Raw genomic sequence first — 16109 nt, 5'->3', positions numbered from 1 at the left:
TCACAGGCTGTGGAGTGGAAACAGAGTTACTGAGCACAGGTTTAGTTTTTTTGGCCACAGGAACTAAATGAACCACAAAATAAAGGGATTTATCAGTGTCCCAGGAAATGAAATGCTTTTATTGACACGTATTTATGGTGTGTATTCACCTGTGTTCATTGAAGGCTTTCCTTGGGTGCTGCTAATTGGTAATTCCTGCTGGGCATCCTTTGCTGCAGATGAGTATTTGATTCTCTCTCATTAAATCACCACGGGCTGGACTGTGCTCTAGAACAGGTGTGGAATTCCCATTGTCTGTGCTCACTGTGCAGCAGACCCTGAGCTGCCCTGGGAGCAGGATCTGATGTTCTGGACCCTGAACGTTGCCATGAGTCAGGGCTGGGGGTGTTTGTGGCAGGCAGGGTGATGAGGGTTCACCTTCCCTCCTCTGAGCTTCCAGGGAACCAATGCAGAGTGCAGCAGCTCAGTGCTCTGCAAAACACAGTTCCTACCAAAGATGCACTGAAAATCTCATATTCATGTGGGGGATGTCAGCACAGCACTGGCTTGGTTGGAACATCCCAGAGTCATGGAGTGCTTTGGAAGGGATCCTAAAGTCATCCCATTCCACTGGCAGGGACACTTTCCACTGTCCCAATGGCTCCAGCCTGGCCTTGGGCACTGCCAGGGATGCAGGGGCAGCCCCAGCTGCTCTGGGCACCTGTGCCAGGGCTGCCCACCCTGCCAGGGAACAATTTCCAATCTCCCATCCAGCCCTGCCCTCTGGCACTGGGAGCCATTCCCTGTGTCCTGCACTCAATGTCCCTCCTGGCAGGAGCTGTGCAGAGCCACAAGGTCCCTCCTGAGCCTCCTTTGCTCCTGACTGAGCCCCCCCAGCTCCCTCAGCTGCTCCTCGTCACCCTTGGGATGGTTTTGTGGAGTTCCCAGCCCTTTTTGCTTCCCCCCATGTTCTCAGCAGCCCCAGGTGGGAGCTGAGGAGCCCTGACAGCCCCACCCAGGGGAACTGAGTGTTCTGTGCTGGTTGTATCATTGCAGACCAAGCACTGGGACAAATAATCAGTTTTTCCTTTCTTGGAAATGCAGCTTGACTGCCTCCCCCATTGATCAGAGCAGCTCCAGCCCTGCAGTGGAACTCAGAGTGACTCAGATATTAAACTGATCTTTGCCCTCTCCCTGCCAGTGGGGCTCAGCAGGGCTCTGGAACATTCTCAGCCCTCTAATTAGGGGCCTTTTAAGTTATTAAAGACTGATTCACCTCGCAGGCTCTGCAAAGACATGTTCTGTGCTTTCCTGGAGTGCTCAGCATGGCTTTGGGGTTCCTCCCCTGCATTAGGGGACAGTTCACATTACCCCTCTGCCCCGTGGGGTTTGCCTTCATCTGCTGTTTCCTTTCCTAGTCCAAAATTCAGGGAGCAACATATCCTGAAGTTTCCCAAATGCAGAGGCACAAGGCTGTGATCCCAGAGCATCTCTGGGGCAGATCTGCAGAGCCAAGCTGTTCACTGGGCCGACATTTATATGGATAATTAGTAATTAATTTTGACTTGGTGATTCCCTCCATGTAGCAACAGTGAGTACTTGAGCAAGGAAGGGGATTTTTAATTTTTTTAATAGCAGCAGGTGGTCAAAGGTTGGAGCAGTTCAGAGGTAGAAGTTTTTAAGGTGAGGTGAGGTTTTGGTTGAGTAGCTGGAAGTTAATTTATTTTTCCCAATTTTTTTGTGTCTTATGTAAGCACTGAAGCACATCAGCCTGGAGGCCCTGAAAGCTGTGTTTGTAACCTCGTGTTTTGTGTGCAGACTGCAGGGAAATCTTGCTGCCAACAATGACAGACCAGCTCAAGTATCACTTGGAGAGACAAGAAGATTTGGAGGCTTGCTGCCAGTTGCTGAGTAACATCCTGGAAGTGCTCTACAAGAAAGACGTGGTGAGTGTGGGCTGCCTCTGTGATGAGTAACACTTCACAGAAATTGTTTTAGTAAAGTGAATTAAGCAGGTAACTCCTGAAGCTTTGGATTTTTATTTTTGTTTTTTATAACCTCCTCCTAACCAGCCTTTTCTAACTCTCAGTTCTCCAGTGATGAGGATGTGTTTGGTGTGTGGCATCTCACGCGTCACATCCAGCACAGCACTTGTTGTTTCTGAGGCACATCCAGTGCAGCTTTTCTGGTTAGATAGTGAAGAAATAAATGTCCTTAGGAGTTAAACCTTTCTCATTTACTGTGCCTGGCCTCTTCCAGGTGGAAAATGTTGTGTTTTGGTGCTTTTTCTTTTCTCCCGTGGGCATTTTGGGAGATGTGCATTTGAGTTGTATTGTTGCTGACACGGTTCCCAGACGTGCAGCATGTGTAATATCCCTTTTTTTTTTGCATAATAGTCTCTTTTTTGCTTTCTCTTGACCTCAGCAAACATACAAATATTGGTGCTTTGCCAGAGAGCTGCAGTGATTTGATGCTCTCCTGAAATTTGTGCTGCTGCTGCTGCCTGAACCTTCAGTGCTGTGTAGAATCATACACTAATTCAGCTGGAAAGGACCTCAGGGGTCAGCTACTCACATCCTCTCTGGCATCTTATTTAATTGGGGTTTTTTTTAGGTTTTGCTCTGATTTTGTTTGTGTTTGGAAGTAGCTCTGTGTGGCTGCTTCAGAGAGGGGGTTGTTCAGCAGGAGGGATTTGGTTCTGGCAGCCTGGCTGCTCCTGTCTCTCTTTGTCAGCTGCTTTTCTCTCTGTGGTAGGGGCTCACCTGCAGCTCCACCCTCTCCCAGGCTGATCCTGGCAGCAGGACCAGCTCCTGGGTGAGTTTGTGCTGGTGGTGGATTGTCCTTCAAATATGCAAATCTATTTTTCATCCATAAAGTAAAAGGTGGGAGCAAAGCTCATCTGTTTCTTTCTCCTTGTGGTGTTTTTGGCTTTGTTTTTTGCCCATCATTCCATGTGAGATTTCTGGATTTGTCCTTAAAAGCTGCTAGGAATAAATATTTCATTTTAACTCTTTCAAAAGTAGTGGTAGATTGCTTCTAATATTGACTGAAATTGGCAATTCCTTAATGAAAGTTTTGCTTTGCTTTTTTCTTCATTTTAATTGAGCTGTTGCAGAACAGCCCTCCCTCCCCAGGTCTGGTAATGCCTGTGGGGGTTTGATGTTGGAAAAATGACTTGGGGGAAGAAAATTAATGGGAAACTGAATGTCATAAGCTTCATTTCCATTGACATTGTAACAGCACATTTTAATTTATCAGAAACATGTATTACCAAAATAACACTTTGTTGAACCCCTTCCCTCCTTGTGATCACCAGCCAGTGATGTTTTACTTAATTTCCAGCAGACAGGTGGGTTGAAAGGCAGCACAAATGGTTCAGTTGTGCTGCTGTCTGCTGTTTGTAGCTCTCAGTGATTTATTCCTTGTCCTCAGGGCCCCACACAACGCCATGTGCAGATCATCATGGAGAACCTGCTGAGGACAGTGAACAGAACTGTGATTTCCATGGGACGGGACTCAGAGCTCATTGTAAGTAAACTCAAACACCTCTGTCACATCTCCCTGAACCTGCCTGTAATAGGATTGCAATCCCAGGTGACCCAAAGCAATCAAAACCTCCTCTCTCTGTGTGCTCAGGAAGCTGGAAAGCACTGCCTGGTAATTTTGCTATGGTTGACACAGGGGAAGAGCAAAAAAAAAGAAAAAAAAAAGCCTGAAAAATCTCTGTGAGCAGGTGATTAGCCAGGATTGATATCTGTGTGCACTAAAATGATGTAGTATTGGTAATTAGCCAGCTGAGAAGTGTGGAAATGAGACTTGGCTGTTGTTACTGCTTTACAAGCATTTACTTGTCTTTTTGACTTAAATTGAGATAACCAAGGTGAGTGTTCAAATGACTGAAGAACAGAGCCCAAAATTATGTTTAGAGGAAGGACTGATGCAAGTGACCCTGTTGACTTAACACTGTGATTTAAAAGCCTTACACCTGAATTTTTCCACTGTTAATTAATGAATATTGGACTAAATAATGAAAAAAACATGGGGCTTGTTGATATCTGAGATGGGGATAGATCTGAGTGTGTTTTTGGGGGTCTCTCTGTGTGTTTTTGGGAGCCTCTCTGTGTGTTTTTCTTTCTCTTGTATTCTTTTAGCTGCCTGCAGCTGGCAGCTGATCTCTCCAGGGCAGTGGTTGAAGTGAGCCAGGTTTGTGCTGTGTCTGAGCACTTGTCCCTCAGTTCTGCATCAATTTGGGTCAGTCTGGCTCAATGCACTGATTTCTTACCATGGGGTTAATTGTTAGTCAGATAGATGAGTTTATCAGCAACTTGGTTTTTTGGTCTCCTCTTTCCTTCCCAGTTTAAATTCTCCCTGTAAGGGCACACAGTGATGTTTGACTTCTACACTCAGTGATTTTTGACACAGGGCTCTGTGTCCTCAGCACTTCTTCCTGACCTGCTGCTGCCCATTTCCTTGGCATTTGGGGGTGCTCATGTTGGTAAATCTTCTGCAATTTCATTTTGTCTTTGGTGCATCATCCACTAGCTTAGTTTTGGACTCCTTGTATCACGGGGGTTTTGCTGTAAGGAAGGGATAATGGATCTCCAGATCCATTGCTGGAGCAAGAAATCACAGAATCCCAGGATGGTTTGGGTTGGAAGGAGCTTAAAGCTCATTTTATTCCACCCCTGCCATGAGCAGGGACAGTTCCCCTATCCCAGGCTGCTCCAAGTCCTGTCCAGCCTGGCTTTGGACACTTCAGGGATGGGAATCCACAACCTCTGTAGGGAACTGGTTCCAAGCTGAGCATTCCTGCAGAATATTCCAGTGCTGGGACACAGCAGTGCAAGGAAGTTGAAAGACTTGTGTGTTATTTTAACTTCCTCAGTTTCAGGCTGAATTGAGAGTTAATTATTGTTTTGATGAAGGTGGTGCAGGTGATATTTAAAAACGTTAATTATGCCTTTTGCAGTTAGCAGAGTAGATTTGAAAACCTGTGTGTGTTTGAACTCAGAGCAGTGATATTAAAGATCTGCATTGTGCTCCTGAGCACAGCCTCCATAATCAGTTAATGAACACTGAGATTTCAGGGTATTTTTAATGAGTACTTACTCCTACCTTACAATGCAGCCTTTGCTGAGGAGATTCCCCTGTTAAATAACCAGCCACAACTCATTGTTGTGGTGTCAGCAAAGTAGGAGCAGTAAAATTAATAATAATAATAATAATAATTAGGAATCACAGCCTGACCTCTCTTACATTGGATTTGGGTTGAAATGATGCAGTGACTTTTCTTTTTTTAATTTTACCTGTAGTAGAGAATTAACCATACAGGATGACTGGAAGAAAGGAATTTGAAATATGTGACAGAGTTAAAGTAATGATAATTTCTTTAAAAGAAGTAAAATACAGGACATAACCAATTTTTTTATTCTATAAATATAACTTTGTTGGTGTCCTAAAGCTGGCATGTTTGCTCCCTGGAAAAATACTTAGTGACACCATCTCCATCCAAAACCTGATGTTGCATAATGCAGTTTATGAGCAGTGGAGCAATGTCAAGGATTTAAGTGCTCAAGTGAGAAGTTTTAATTACAGGATGAGCCTTTTCTGCAGCATTGAACTGGAAGGGTTCTCCAATAGTCCCCTTTGGCTTTTTTCCTCCTTAAATGTGAGTTCCTTGATAAAATCAAAAGCAAGTTTTGTCCTATACCTTCAAAAGAGAATTACCTTGAAATAAGAGACCAGTTGCAAGCAGAAGAGCCAGATATTAAGTAAAAGGAAGTATAAATGATAAAATCTGATTTGACAATAATTGTGTTAGCAAAAGAATTTTTAATCCTCGTTGGTCTGGACTATTTTTCCCTCTGTAAGTCTCACTAGTGGTTTTTACTTGATCCATTTTCTGAGCAGAAGATTCTAATATTATTAATATTTATTTTATATAATGATTCTATTATTAGTACAGGATGCAGCCTGAGGTTGCTGAGCTGTGCTGCTGCTCCAAACTGCCTGGTTTAGGTTAATTTTGCTCCTGCCTTGAGCTGCTGCTGCTCCTGGCCCAGGGAGGAATCACCTGGAAAAAACCACAAAACCTTTCTTACTGAAGAACATGCTGCTTGAAGAAAAAGTAAATTGAGCAAAACCTCCTTGAGCCTTTGGAAGGGTGGTATTAAAGCTTCTCTTTCCTTTCCTGGTGGCTTTTGGACAGCGTTGGGTTCCACATGAGGCAGCATCTCAGCCTCCTCCGGTAAATCAGGGCAGAGCAGCCTCGGAGGCAGCTCCAGAATGATCCATGGCTGCTCCTTCTCCTCCTGTCAGCAGCTTGGGATGTGCTTCATTCCCAAAGGAAACCAAGCTCTGTAGTTTCTGAAGGGAAATCTCCTGGCTTAGAGTAAGATTGGGTTGGAATGAGATGGTCTCTAAGGTCCTTTCCATCCCAAACCATTCCATGCTCCTGTGGTGGTAACTTCCAAGAGTGTATCCATAAGGAGAGTGGCCCTGGAAAACATCTAAAAGTGTATGGGGAACAAAGTCAGTGACTCCTGACTCCTGTGAGCAGGGAAAATGGGTTATTTTGGGTATTGGGGTGTGTCAGTGGGAAGCACTGGACAGGACTTTGTGGTGTTGCTGATGAGTGGAATCTTCTCCACTTGGCTGCTTTCCCCTCTGTGCTCTGGGATGAGGATGAGGTGAAACCAGAACAGAAATGATGCAGGAGCCATCAGAAGGAGAAAAAGGGAATTTGTGGGATCTGTCTGAGGTTTCTGGAAGGAGGTTGAGAAGGGGAATCTCTGTGGGGTGACACACCTGACACAAGGAGAGTGGCGAGGGTTGCGTAGAGCAGAGTGGCACTGGTGGGGGAGCTCTGGATAATCAATCAATAAATCAATCAATCAATCAGTCAATCACCATGGTGGATTGTCCATGTCTCAGCACTTCCAGCCTGCAGGCCTCTCCAGAAGGATGTAAAGTACAGGTACAAGCCTGAAATCAGAGTTATTGATGGTCACAGGAGGCTTCTGGGGCTGCAGGTTGTTATTCAGGAGTTGAATCTCTGGGTGTGAATTATCTTCCTGTGCCTTAAAATCTGCCCAGGTCAGGCTTCATGGATTCCAAAATCGGGGAGAAAACCTCATTTTCTTCACCAGACTTCTTCCATGTAAAAATACTTTGCTTTATTGAGTCACATGTTTTCTTCTCTTTCAAAATCATTTGAAATTGCATATTGCAAGCTAATTTCACTGAAACTGAAGTGGTGTTTGGATGGTGGCCATGATTTTATTCCATCACTAATACTGAGCTTTTTTTGTGTTGTCAAACCATCCCTGTTGCATTCCCTACCAACATTCATGGCAAGGAGCTGCACTCACCTAAACAAATGGACACATTTGTAGCACTCCAGTTATTTTAATGAACCACAGATGGCTTTTAGGGAATATTAAAAATCTTCGTGCAGGTCCCTTTCATTCTCCCAGACAAATTGGTGTTGGTGCAGTTGGATTTTTAGTGGCAATCTGGTTCAATTCCAGCTCAATTCCAGCAGCAATATATATGTGGTAATACACAGGTCCTGGTGTAATCTAACTGCTGAATTGGTTGGGAAGTTCATGAAAATTTACTCTATTTGATTGGAAAAAGTGATTTAACCTTTAAAACATCGAGTGGAATCAAAGGTATGGACAGTGGTTTGGCATTTTAGGCAAGAAAAAGCAAACACTTTGTACCCATGGTAGGATTTTCCAGTTTTAATCATTTTTTTTTTCACTTTATCCTGGTTTTTTAAAAGTATTTTTACATTTTATTTTTGTTTTTCATCTTTAAGAAACCAAGTGCTACTCACAGGAATAGTGTTTTCCTCCTAGTTCTAAACCAAAGAATGCAACTGTTGCTGTGTGGAAATTATAAGGACTCAGCAAAGAGCAAGGGATATAAAATCACTGCAGTATTTATTGGCTAAAAAGTATTTTGAAGCAGGACATGGGAGAAGTGCAGCTAGAAAATCAGTGTATGAAGTGCAGGGGTCTGCCAGTGAATCCAGCAAAGCCACACTGAAAATAAAATCGCATTTTCCTCGTTAGAACCTCCAAGATCTTCTACATGAGGGTGAAAATAGCTCTGTCACATTGAACTTAAAAGCTCTAAAGAATTAGGTTTGTTTTTTTTCTCTTGGTGTCTATCTAACCTGAGCCTGAGTGATTCTAAAGGCAATACAATTATGATACATTTTACACACTTGCAAAAACATTTTATTACAAAGTACATCGGAGGGTACCAGAGAACACGAGATGTCAGTTGGAAGCAAGACTCTATGATAATGTCAGCTTTCCCCAGGTTTAAAAAAATGTAAAAAATTAAAAATTTGCAACTTCTTAAGAAAATAGCCTGGACATGTACAGAACACGCCGTGAGAACTTTCCCTTTGAGCTCTTTGTTTCTCCAGTTGGAGTTTCCTCCCTCTTCTCCCCTGATTCCAGGAGCTCTGGATCACTCAGGGTCCTTGCACACACAAAGCTACTGAGGGGTAGCACTGAGGATTTGGGAATTGATTGCCATGGAGAGATGCTTGGTTTAATTTCCTTAAAAAGCCCCAAACACTAGGCCTGTTAGCATGGAGGAGTGCATTAGGTATCAATGTTTTTTTTAATAATGAATACTGCTGTATTTTCCTTTTTCTGCCCATTTTTGAGATTCCTTTCTGCTTAAAAAAAAAAAAAAAAGTATTTTTTTGTTTGGAAATATTTGGGTTTCTAAGCCATGTTGTGTGGGCTGTCTTGTAAACAGTTCTATATTTTAGTTAAAAACAATATAAAATACATGAAATATGGGTTTTTTTCCACATGAAACAATGGCACTTCCTTGTGTACAGGATCACCTTCCTAATCCTTCAACTCCCACCAGAGGATTTCAGGATTTGCTTCTGTGCAAGAACTTGTAGCCCTCTTGAAGGTTTACTGCAAATATTGAACTGGCCATAGGCAACTTCTGCATTTCCTTTCCCATTTTAATTCGCTTTTCTTGCTCTTTGAAGGGAAAAAAAATTAGGTTATTTTCCTCCAGTTTCCTCTTAGGAGTAAATTGGATGCTGAGCTAAGAGGAGAAACAGTGTAAAAGAAAAACACTTCCTCAGATTTTTAGTCTGTGCAAATTAATGATCACAGTCCTTGCACCTAAAGGCTGAAGAATTTGTACCTTCCTGCTGCTACAGGGGATGCGATTTCAAACCCAGTTTGTCACATGACACTCAAATTATTGGAAATCCTTAGGGAAAATTCCCAAACCAAAACAAAATACAAGATTCCCGCTCCCTGGCCACTTCTAGCATGAGGAATTTTTCCACCAATGGTCATTTTAGATGCAAGTTTAATGGCAGCAGCAAATACTTAAAGGAAAAGTTGCAGTTTATAAGTCAGAGCAAAATTTTAAGTGCCATTTCAAAAAAACCAAACCAAATTAGGAAAAATCTGATTCACATCTCTCTCCTAAGTGTTTCAATCACTGAGTACAATTAATAGATTGAGATATAAATTATAATAAGCTGGGAAACCCATCTGAGCAGCTTAATAAATAAATAAATAGCATTTCCAATTTCAGCTCCTTCCAAGCAGTGCTGCAGCCTGGACATCTCCTGGTGCCTTCTGCAGCAGTGGAGAGGTTTTTCCAAAGACTGTTAGAAAAAAATACTAACCCATGGCAAAGGCCAACAATCCGGATTGGGATGGGTCTGTTTTGGGGTTGGGTTTTGTTCCTGTGTGGTTGAGACCTTTCCAAGGTGACACTGAGGGCTTGTCCATGGCCTGGACCCTGTGAGCTGGAGGTGCTTAAAGGCTGGGCCTGATTTTTGGGAGGTTTCTGGCTGCTCCCCTGCTGGGGCTGAGCAGCAGAGTGGTTCTTCTGGTGGTGAGGACACAGCTAAACCAGAGATGAGGTTGAAATGTGAGAGCTTGGTTGGAGTCTACATCGCATGAAGGCAGAGAATACACCACAGTCACATCTCGGAGATCAGCGCGGCCGTGGGCCGCGGGAAAAATTGTGCTTTGTCCAGGAATTCTGTGCTGAAAACTGCACTCCCCGATCAACATGGAGCTGTAAAACTCAACACCACTGCAAACATAAGGCTTGCTCTTGATTTTCCCCCTCGTTGCTGTCCAGAGACAACAACCCAGACCCCCAAAAGGCCTCCACCATTCCTGGGGGAGCAGGATGCCGGCCTACGCTTTAGCGGGTCGGAGCGCCACGCTCTCGGATCTGAGGAGGGGAGGGAAACAGTTTTACTTCCCATCTTTGTCCAAGTTTCCACTCAGGTTTTACATCCCACATTGGCAAACTGCAAGTAGAAGTGGGCAGGGGGTTCCCAAGCCCGTGCTGCTGGGCAGAGTCCGTCGCTACAAAGGCCTTTTTGGTACGCGCGGTGAGAACTGGATGCTGCCCTGGCCAGGACGCTGCTCCTTCCACCAGGATCCCATCAGAGATGGTGGATACAACTCCAAGTATTTGTCAAAGAAGGCCTTGAACTCCACACGTCATGGACTTGGGTTAAAGGAACCAGAGTTTCCATCTTCCATGCTTTTTTGATTCAGTTTTGGATTTTTGCTTGGGAGTAGAGGAGTAGCTCTCCTGAGAATAAGGCAAAGGTGCAACCTGAGTTTCCTCAATAGGATGAAGTTTTCTCAAAACTGGCTGTAGTTTATCTTCTTGCTGTTTAAAATCCAATTCCACGCTAGAAATGGGAAGAGAAAAGCACTCATTAATTATGATGATAAAAAAAATTAATTAACCCAGTGTCTAAGTGCTTAATTTATGGAAGTCAATAAATACTTCTTGCATGAAAATGGAAAGGGGAAGTTCAAAAAGGGACATGTTACAGAAGAAAAACAGAAATGGGATTGTTCAACTTTTCCCTGCTGTTAAGGAGCGTCTTGAGGATTATGGTGGAGGTGCTGAGAAGTGACTGAACACTAGAAATAGAACTTTTTTTTTGGTGGAGAAATGATTTTTGAGGGCTTCCAGGCTCAATTCTCCTTTCTGGGAACTCAGGGTGGCAGCCTGGCACCTGCATCCTTGTTCTTTGGGGAAAGCTGAGAGGATGGCCAAAAGCAAGGAGGCTGTCCCAGAAATTCTTTACCTCAGCTGTTCCTTGCCACTTTTACCATGAGAAAGATTAATTCCATCAAGTTCCTGTTGTATTTATAGACTCATATACATGTGTGGAATAAATAGATCAATTAAAAAGCAGTTCTCCTTTATAGTGCATCCTTGCCTTCAGAAAACAGACTGAAGCTGTAAAATCCCTGTCCTGAATTCCAGACAGTGTCGGCTACAAAATCCTTCCAGCAATTAAGAACCACAATTGAGATGAAATTCCAGCCCTTACTTGAGCTTTGTTCTGCAGAGCATTTTGAGACTACCTTATAAACCAAAGGAACAACAGCATAAAATGGAGCAGAAATCCTGTCTGATGGTGGGAACTGAATTTTGGCCCCTCTGAACTACCCAGAACTTGGTTGTTTTGGTTGGGTTTGTGCAGCAGCCTCTGGCCACGCTCTGCACTGAGGCTGTTCCTGTCTTGTGTGGAATATTTGGGGCTGGAAGGGACCTTTGAAGGATGCCTGTTGCACTGGGGCCTCTAGATTACAGAGGATGAATTTAAAAGGGTGAAATTTTGGGAATTTAGACACTTGGGTTAATTTATTTCTTCCCTGTCCCCCTCCACTGCTGAGCTGTCTTGGGCTTTGCACTGGCTGCTTTTATTGTTACCTAAATATGAAGTTATCACTCCTGAGCTTGAGTTCACTTTTAATTAGGATTAAATATGTTTTCTGAGGTATTTCTGCCATTGCTTGTTTGGAGTGAACTGCTGGAGAAGTGAGATCTGCTTCCCCAGATCTCATCCATAAAGAGATTACTTTAAACTTCAGTTTAAGCCCTGTCTGATTTAAGGAGAGCAGGGACATGGCACAGAACACCTGCAGCCATTTCCAGGGAATTCTCCAACAGAATCTTTAGGGTTGGAAAAGACCTCCAAGATTTCCAGGGAGAAATTTGGGTGGACTTCACCTTCCACAGGCTTTGTAAACTGAGCACAGAATGTCATCAAATACCATCTGCTGATTTAGGTGGGGTTTATTTTCCTCTTAGGAATCAAAGATGCTGAGAGATGGATAAGGAGAATTTTGTGCTTTATTTTTTTTTTTAAGAGCTGGTAATTTGGACTGCAAGGACTCTGGTGGAGCCCCAGAAAGGGGTGCTGGAAAGGTGTGAGGTCTTTTTTACATTTGGCTGTTTCTAATTTGGTGTTTGGTTTGAGTGTAAATCCATTTTTAGGAAAAGTTTTGGCATTTCGGTGATTTGGATAAACTTTTCAATAGAAGAGAAGAGAAATAATTAGGTAAGAATTCAAATAGAGTATTTTACCTATTGCTGTGGTTTTAATGAATAAAAAGCCATTCTAAATCAAAGATAATTGTAAAAACAATGTTATCTTCACTGCTAACATGTTCTGTGTGCTGTGTGGCTGGCAGAAAATACTTGGTTAGAGAAGTTCAGCATGAATTTAGTAGTGAGATGTGGATATCAGCTCATTGGGAATGTCCCAGCACAGGAATTCTGTCAGTGAGACAGAGAAAATCTTGGAGTGAGGGAGATGCTTCTCTAAGAGCTCCCCAAAATCTCATTTAAAGTGCACTATTTAGCATGTGTTGTATCTGTTTTTGTTGGTTTTTGTTGTTTTTTCTCAGTATCAAGTATTTTTAGGGAAAAAATAAAAAGGCCTTTCAGCTCTGGCATTGCCAGAGTTCATTTTTACTCCTTTCAGACATTATTCTTGCAGGGAGGCTCTTAAGAGCTGCTGAAAATTGCCGTAAAAAAAAGAAATTGTTATAAAACCCCCTTGCTGAAGAGAGTAATTTTTTATATAATCAATTTCTTTTAAAGATAGACCTCAAGAGGAAAAAAAAAAGCATCTTAGTTCTGGTCCATCTGACAAGCCCCCATGTTATTGCTGCTGCAGAACAGATCAGCTTTCAGCTTCTCACATCCAAGGGAAATATTTTGCTTCTGAAGGGTATAAAGAGGCTGAAGGAAAAACATTTGTGTTATTTCAGCATTTAGAACTGTACATTTTGCAGAATAATTGATTGGGGTCTTTCAGCATCAATTTATCCAGCATTGGAGGTGTTTTAATGGAATTGCTCCATCAGGCAAATTATTTGATTGCAAACTTAGGCTTTAATTTTTGTGCTGCAGAAATAAGACAAAGACCTGTTTTTATTAAAAACAAATTCACATATCTATGTTATCTACAGCTGACTTTATTTTTACTCTTTAATTTTGTATTAATCATATGGAATACTACTAATCATGATCAATGACACATTCCCAGAAAGGTTTGGGTTGGAAAGGACCTTCAGGATCATCCAGTTCCAACCTTCCACTATCCCAGGTTGCTCCAAACCCTGTCCAACCTTGCCTTGGCCACTTCCAGGGATTAAATTCAGCAAATATTCCATATTTGTAGGACTTCTTGATATTTTTGTTATTGAGCTGTGTTCCTGAGCTTGATTGTGTCACCTGTCACAGCTCTGCCAATCCTGTTTTGCTCAGTGCTATTTCTGTCCCCTCAGCATCTCCAGGTGTCCTCTCTCCAAATGACCTTTTCCTGAAATATCCTCCTGCCATGTGCCTCTTTTCACTTTCAGACTTGCATTTTGTCCCTTAAGCCAGCCCATAATAACTCCATTAATTTAATTATCCAGGACTCTCCTGTTCTCCTGGCATGACACACGGAGATGGGAATTATTTGCTTCAGAAGCATTTTTTCTTTAATAATAGAATCATAGTTTTCAATGGAGTGACAATTCTGAACAAGCCCTACAGAAACAAGAGATGAATTTTAAATATTATTTAATAGCACAAACCTTGGCCTGGCACACCTGGTCAGGACATCCTAAAGCTTCACTTCCCTCCATGTTGTTAAATCTTGTTAAATTTGGAGCACTGACTCAGAGTTTTCCCATCTTTAATGCCTATCCCAAATTCTTCCTCCAAACAGAGGGGCTGTTTTTATCAACAACTACAAGCAGTAAAATTCTGTTTGTGATAAATATTTCTGTGTTTTCTCCCCAGAATCACTATAGACTTACAAGGTCTGCAACCAAAACTTCCCATTTTGGGGCAGTTGCCTGTGCATCAGTGCTGTCTTTCTGAGGAAAACTGGGCCAAATAAAATCAACTAGCAGCCCTTGGATGATTTTATTTTGGCACCACCCTCACAGGGAAGGATTTTTTCCCAATCTCCCATCCATCCCTGCCCTCTGGCAGTGGGAGCCATTCCCTGTGTCCTGTCCCTCCATCCCTTGCCCCAAGTCCCTCTCCTGGAGCCCCTTTAGGGAGGTGAATTTTCTGCTTTTGGCTTTCTGTATTTGACAGTATATATTAATGAGTTTACTTTTGCATGCAGGCAGCAGAGAACCTTTTCTAATTTAGTTGAGCTGTATGAGGGATTGAGAGCAGAATTTGAGGAGTGAGAACCATTGGGATTAAACATATGGACTGTGGGAGGGTTTGGAGCAACAAGCTCTGAGATATGGATGGGTTTTCTCATTCTCTAGCACAGTCACACGTTGTTGTCATGGATCATTTTCAGGTTTTAGCTGCTCATGATCTGTTGCTTGCTGGAGAATTGCTGAATCAGAGGAATCTGGGTTCAGGATGGAGCTGCTGAGGGATTTCAGAGAATCATGGGATCACAGAATGGGTTGAAGGGACCTTAAAGCTCATCCCATTCCAACCCCTTGGGCAGGGACACCTCCCACTGTCCCAGGTGCTCCCAGCCCCAGTGTCCAGCCTGGCCTTGGGCACTGCCAGGGATGCAGGGGCAGCCCCAGCTGCTCTGGGCCCCTGTGCCAGGGCTGCCCACCCTCACAGGGAACAATTCCATCCCAAAATCCCATCCAGCCCTTCCCTCTGGCACTGGGAGCCATTCCCTGGGTCCTGTCCCTCAGACTCTTGTGGGCTGTCTCCATCTCTATTGTAGCTCCTTGAGACACTGGAAGGGACACTGAGCTCACCCCAAAGCTTCTGATCCAGGCTGATCCATCCCAATTCTCCCAGCCTTTCCTCACAGCAGAGCTGCTCCATCCCTCTGGTCATCCTGGAGCTGCTCTGGGCTCATCCCAGCAGCTCCAGCTCCTTCCTCCTCTTGTCCCTGGAGCCCTGCCCAGGCTCTGGGTGGCTTTTTCCTCTTTCTGCCTCCAGGGAAATCCTTTTCCCTTCCCCTCCAGCTGAGCCCCTCAGGTGACACCTGGAGTTCCCTTCTCATCCTCCAGGCTCTCAGAGCAGCTGGACCATGGGGAGGTGAAGCAGGAATTACAGAATTCCACCCTGTGGGTCCAATTAATTGGATGAGACAGCATTATTGCTTCACATCCTGGAAAAACAGGACCTAGAGAAGCACTAATCACTTCAAAATGAGCTTAATGCACTTCCCAGCAATCTCTGCTAAATCTCCTATTTCAGCCCAAAAATCAGCCCAGCCTGGGATCCAAAGCACTGCCAGCATTCAGGAGCCTTTGAGATCCATTTTTCATCTTACAGTCCAGAGATAAGATGAGAAAATGTAAATTAATTAATGTGGGTAGGAAATAAAAAGGTGATGAAAATTGCTATTCTCAGCATTGAACCACCTGATTTTCTTACACTGCTGCTATCCTAGGGATTGATGCCTTATGCTCACTTTTTTATTGCCACATTTGTTAATTTGAATAATTAATATTTAAGTATCTAACCTTTAAAAGTGAATTTCTTCTGTGTGGGCTCTGTGCTGCCTGATTAACTTTTATCCCCATATTTTAACCTGTTTGACCTCTTGTACTGAATTCCATTTTATAGATTCTAAATAATATATTTTCTGCTGGGTAGTGAGAGTCCACCTTAAATTAATACAAAGAAAAAAAACACAGCAGCATAAATCAATAAAGGAGTAAAAAGTAGCCAAATTAATGGCTGAGACAGCTTTGAGTGATTTTTTTTCCCCACAGAACTACAGAAGTGGAGTGTGGATTTGTTTTCCTTCCAAGTCAGAAATTGGGATTTCAGCTCCCAGAAGTTTCCTTCCAGCAGCTGAAATTTCCTTG

At 43.1% G+C, this 16109-nt stretch overlaps 2 protein-coding genes across 3 annotated transcripts in view; one reads left to right on the top strand and one right to left on the bottom strand.

Moving 5' to 3' along the window:
* Positions 1 to 16109, top strand: part of DOCK1 (dedicator of cytokinesis 1) — a 277666-nt gene that overhangs the window by 86178 nt on the left and 175379 nt on the right. For both annotated transcript variants that reach the window (XM_077182775.1, XM_054637087.2), the window contains exons 26-27: positions 1798 to 1925; positions 3412 to 3507. In XM_077182775.1, coding sequence (XP_077038890.1) covers positions 1798 to 1925; positions 3412 to 3507 — 224 coding nt within the window. The remainder of the gene's footprint in view (positions 1 to 1797; positions 1926 to 3411; positions 3508 to 16109) is intronic.
* Positions 7909 to 16109, bottom strand: part of INSYN2A (inhibitory synaptic factor 2A) — a 41502-nt gene continuing 33301 nt past the window's right edge. The window contains exon 4 of the mRNA XM_054637086.2: positions 7909 to 10696. Coding sequence (XP_054493061.1) covers positions 10513 to 10696 — 184 coding nt within the window. The 3' untranslated portion in view covers positions 7909 to 10512. The remainder of the gene's footprint in view (positions 10697 to 16109) is intronic.

The sequence above is a fragment of the Agelaius phoeniceus genome, chromosome 9 (assembly GCF_051311805.1).
Source record: "Agelaius phoeniceus isolate bAgePho1 chromosome 9, bAgePho1.hap1, whole genome shotgun sequence".
NCBI classification, from domain to species: Eukaryota; Metazoa; Chordata; class Aves; order Passeriformes; family Icteridae; genus Agelaius; species Agelaius phoeniceus.
This window is presented reverse-complemented; position numbering and strand designations above follow the sequence as displayed.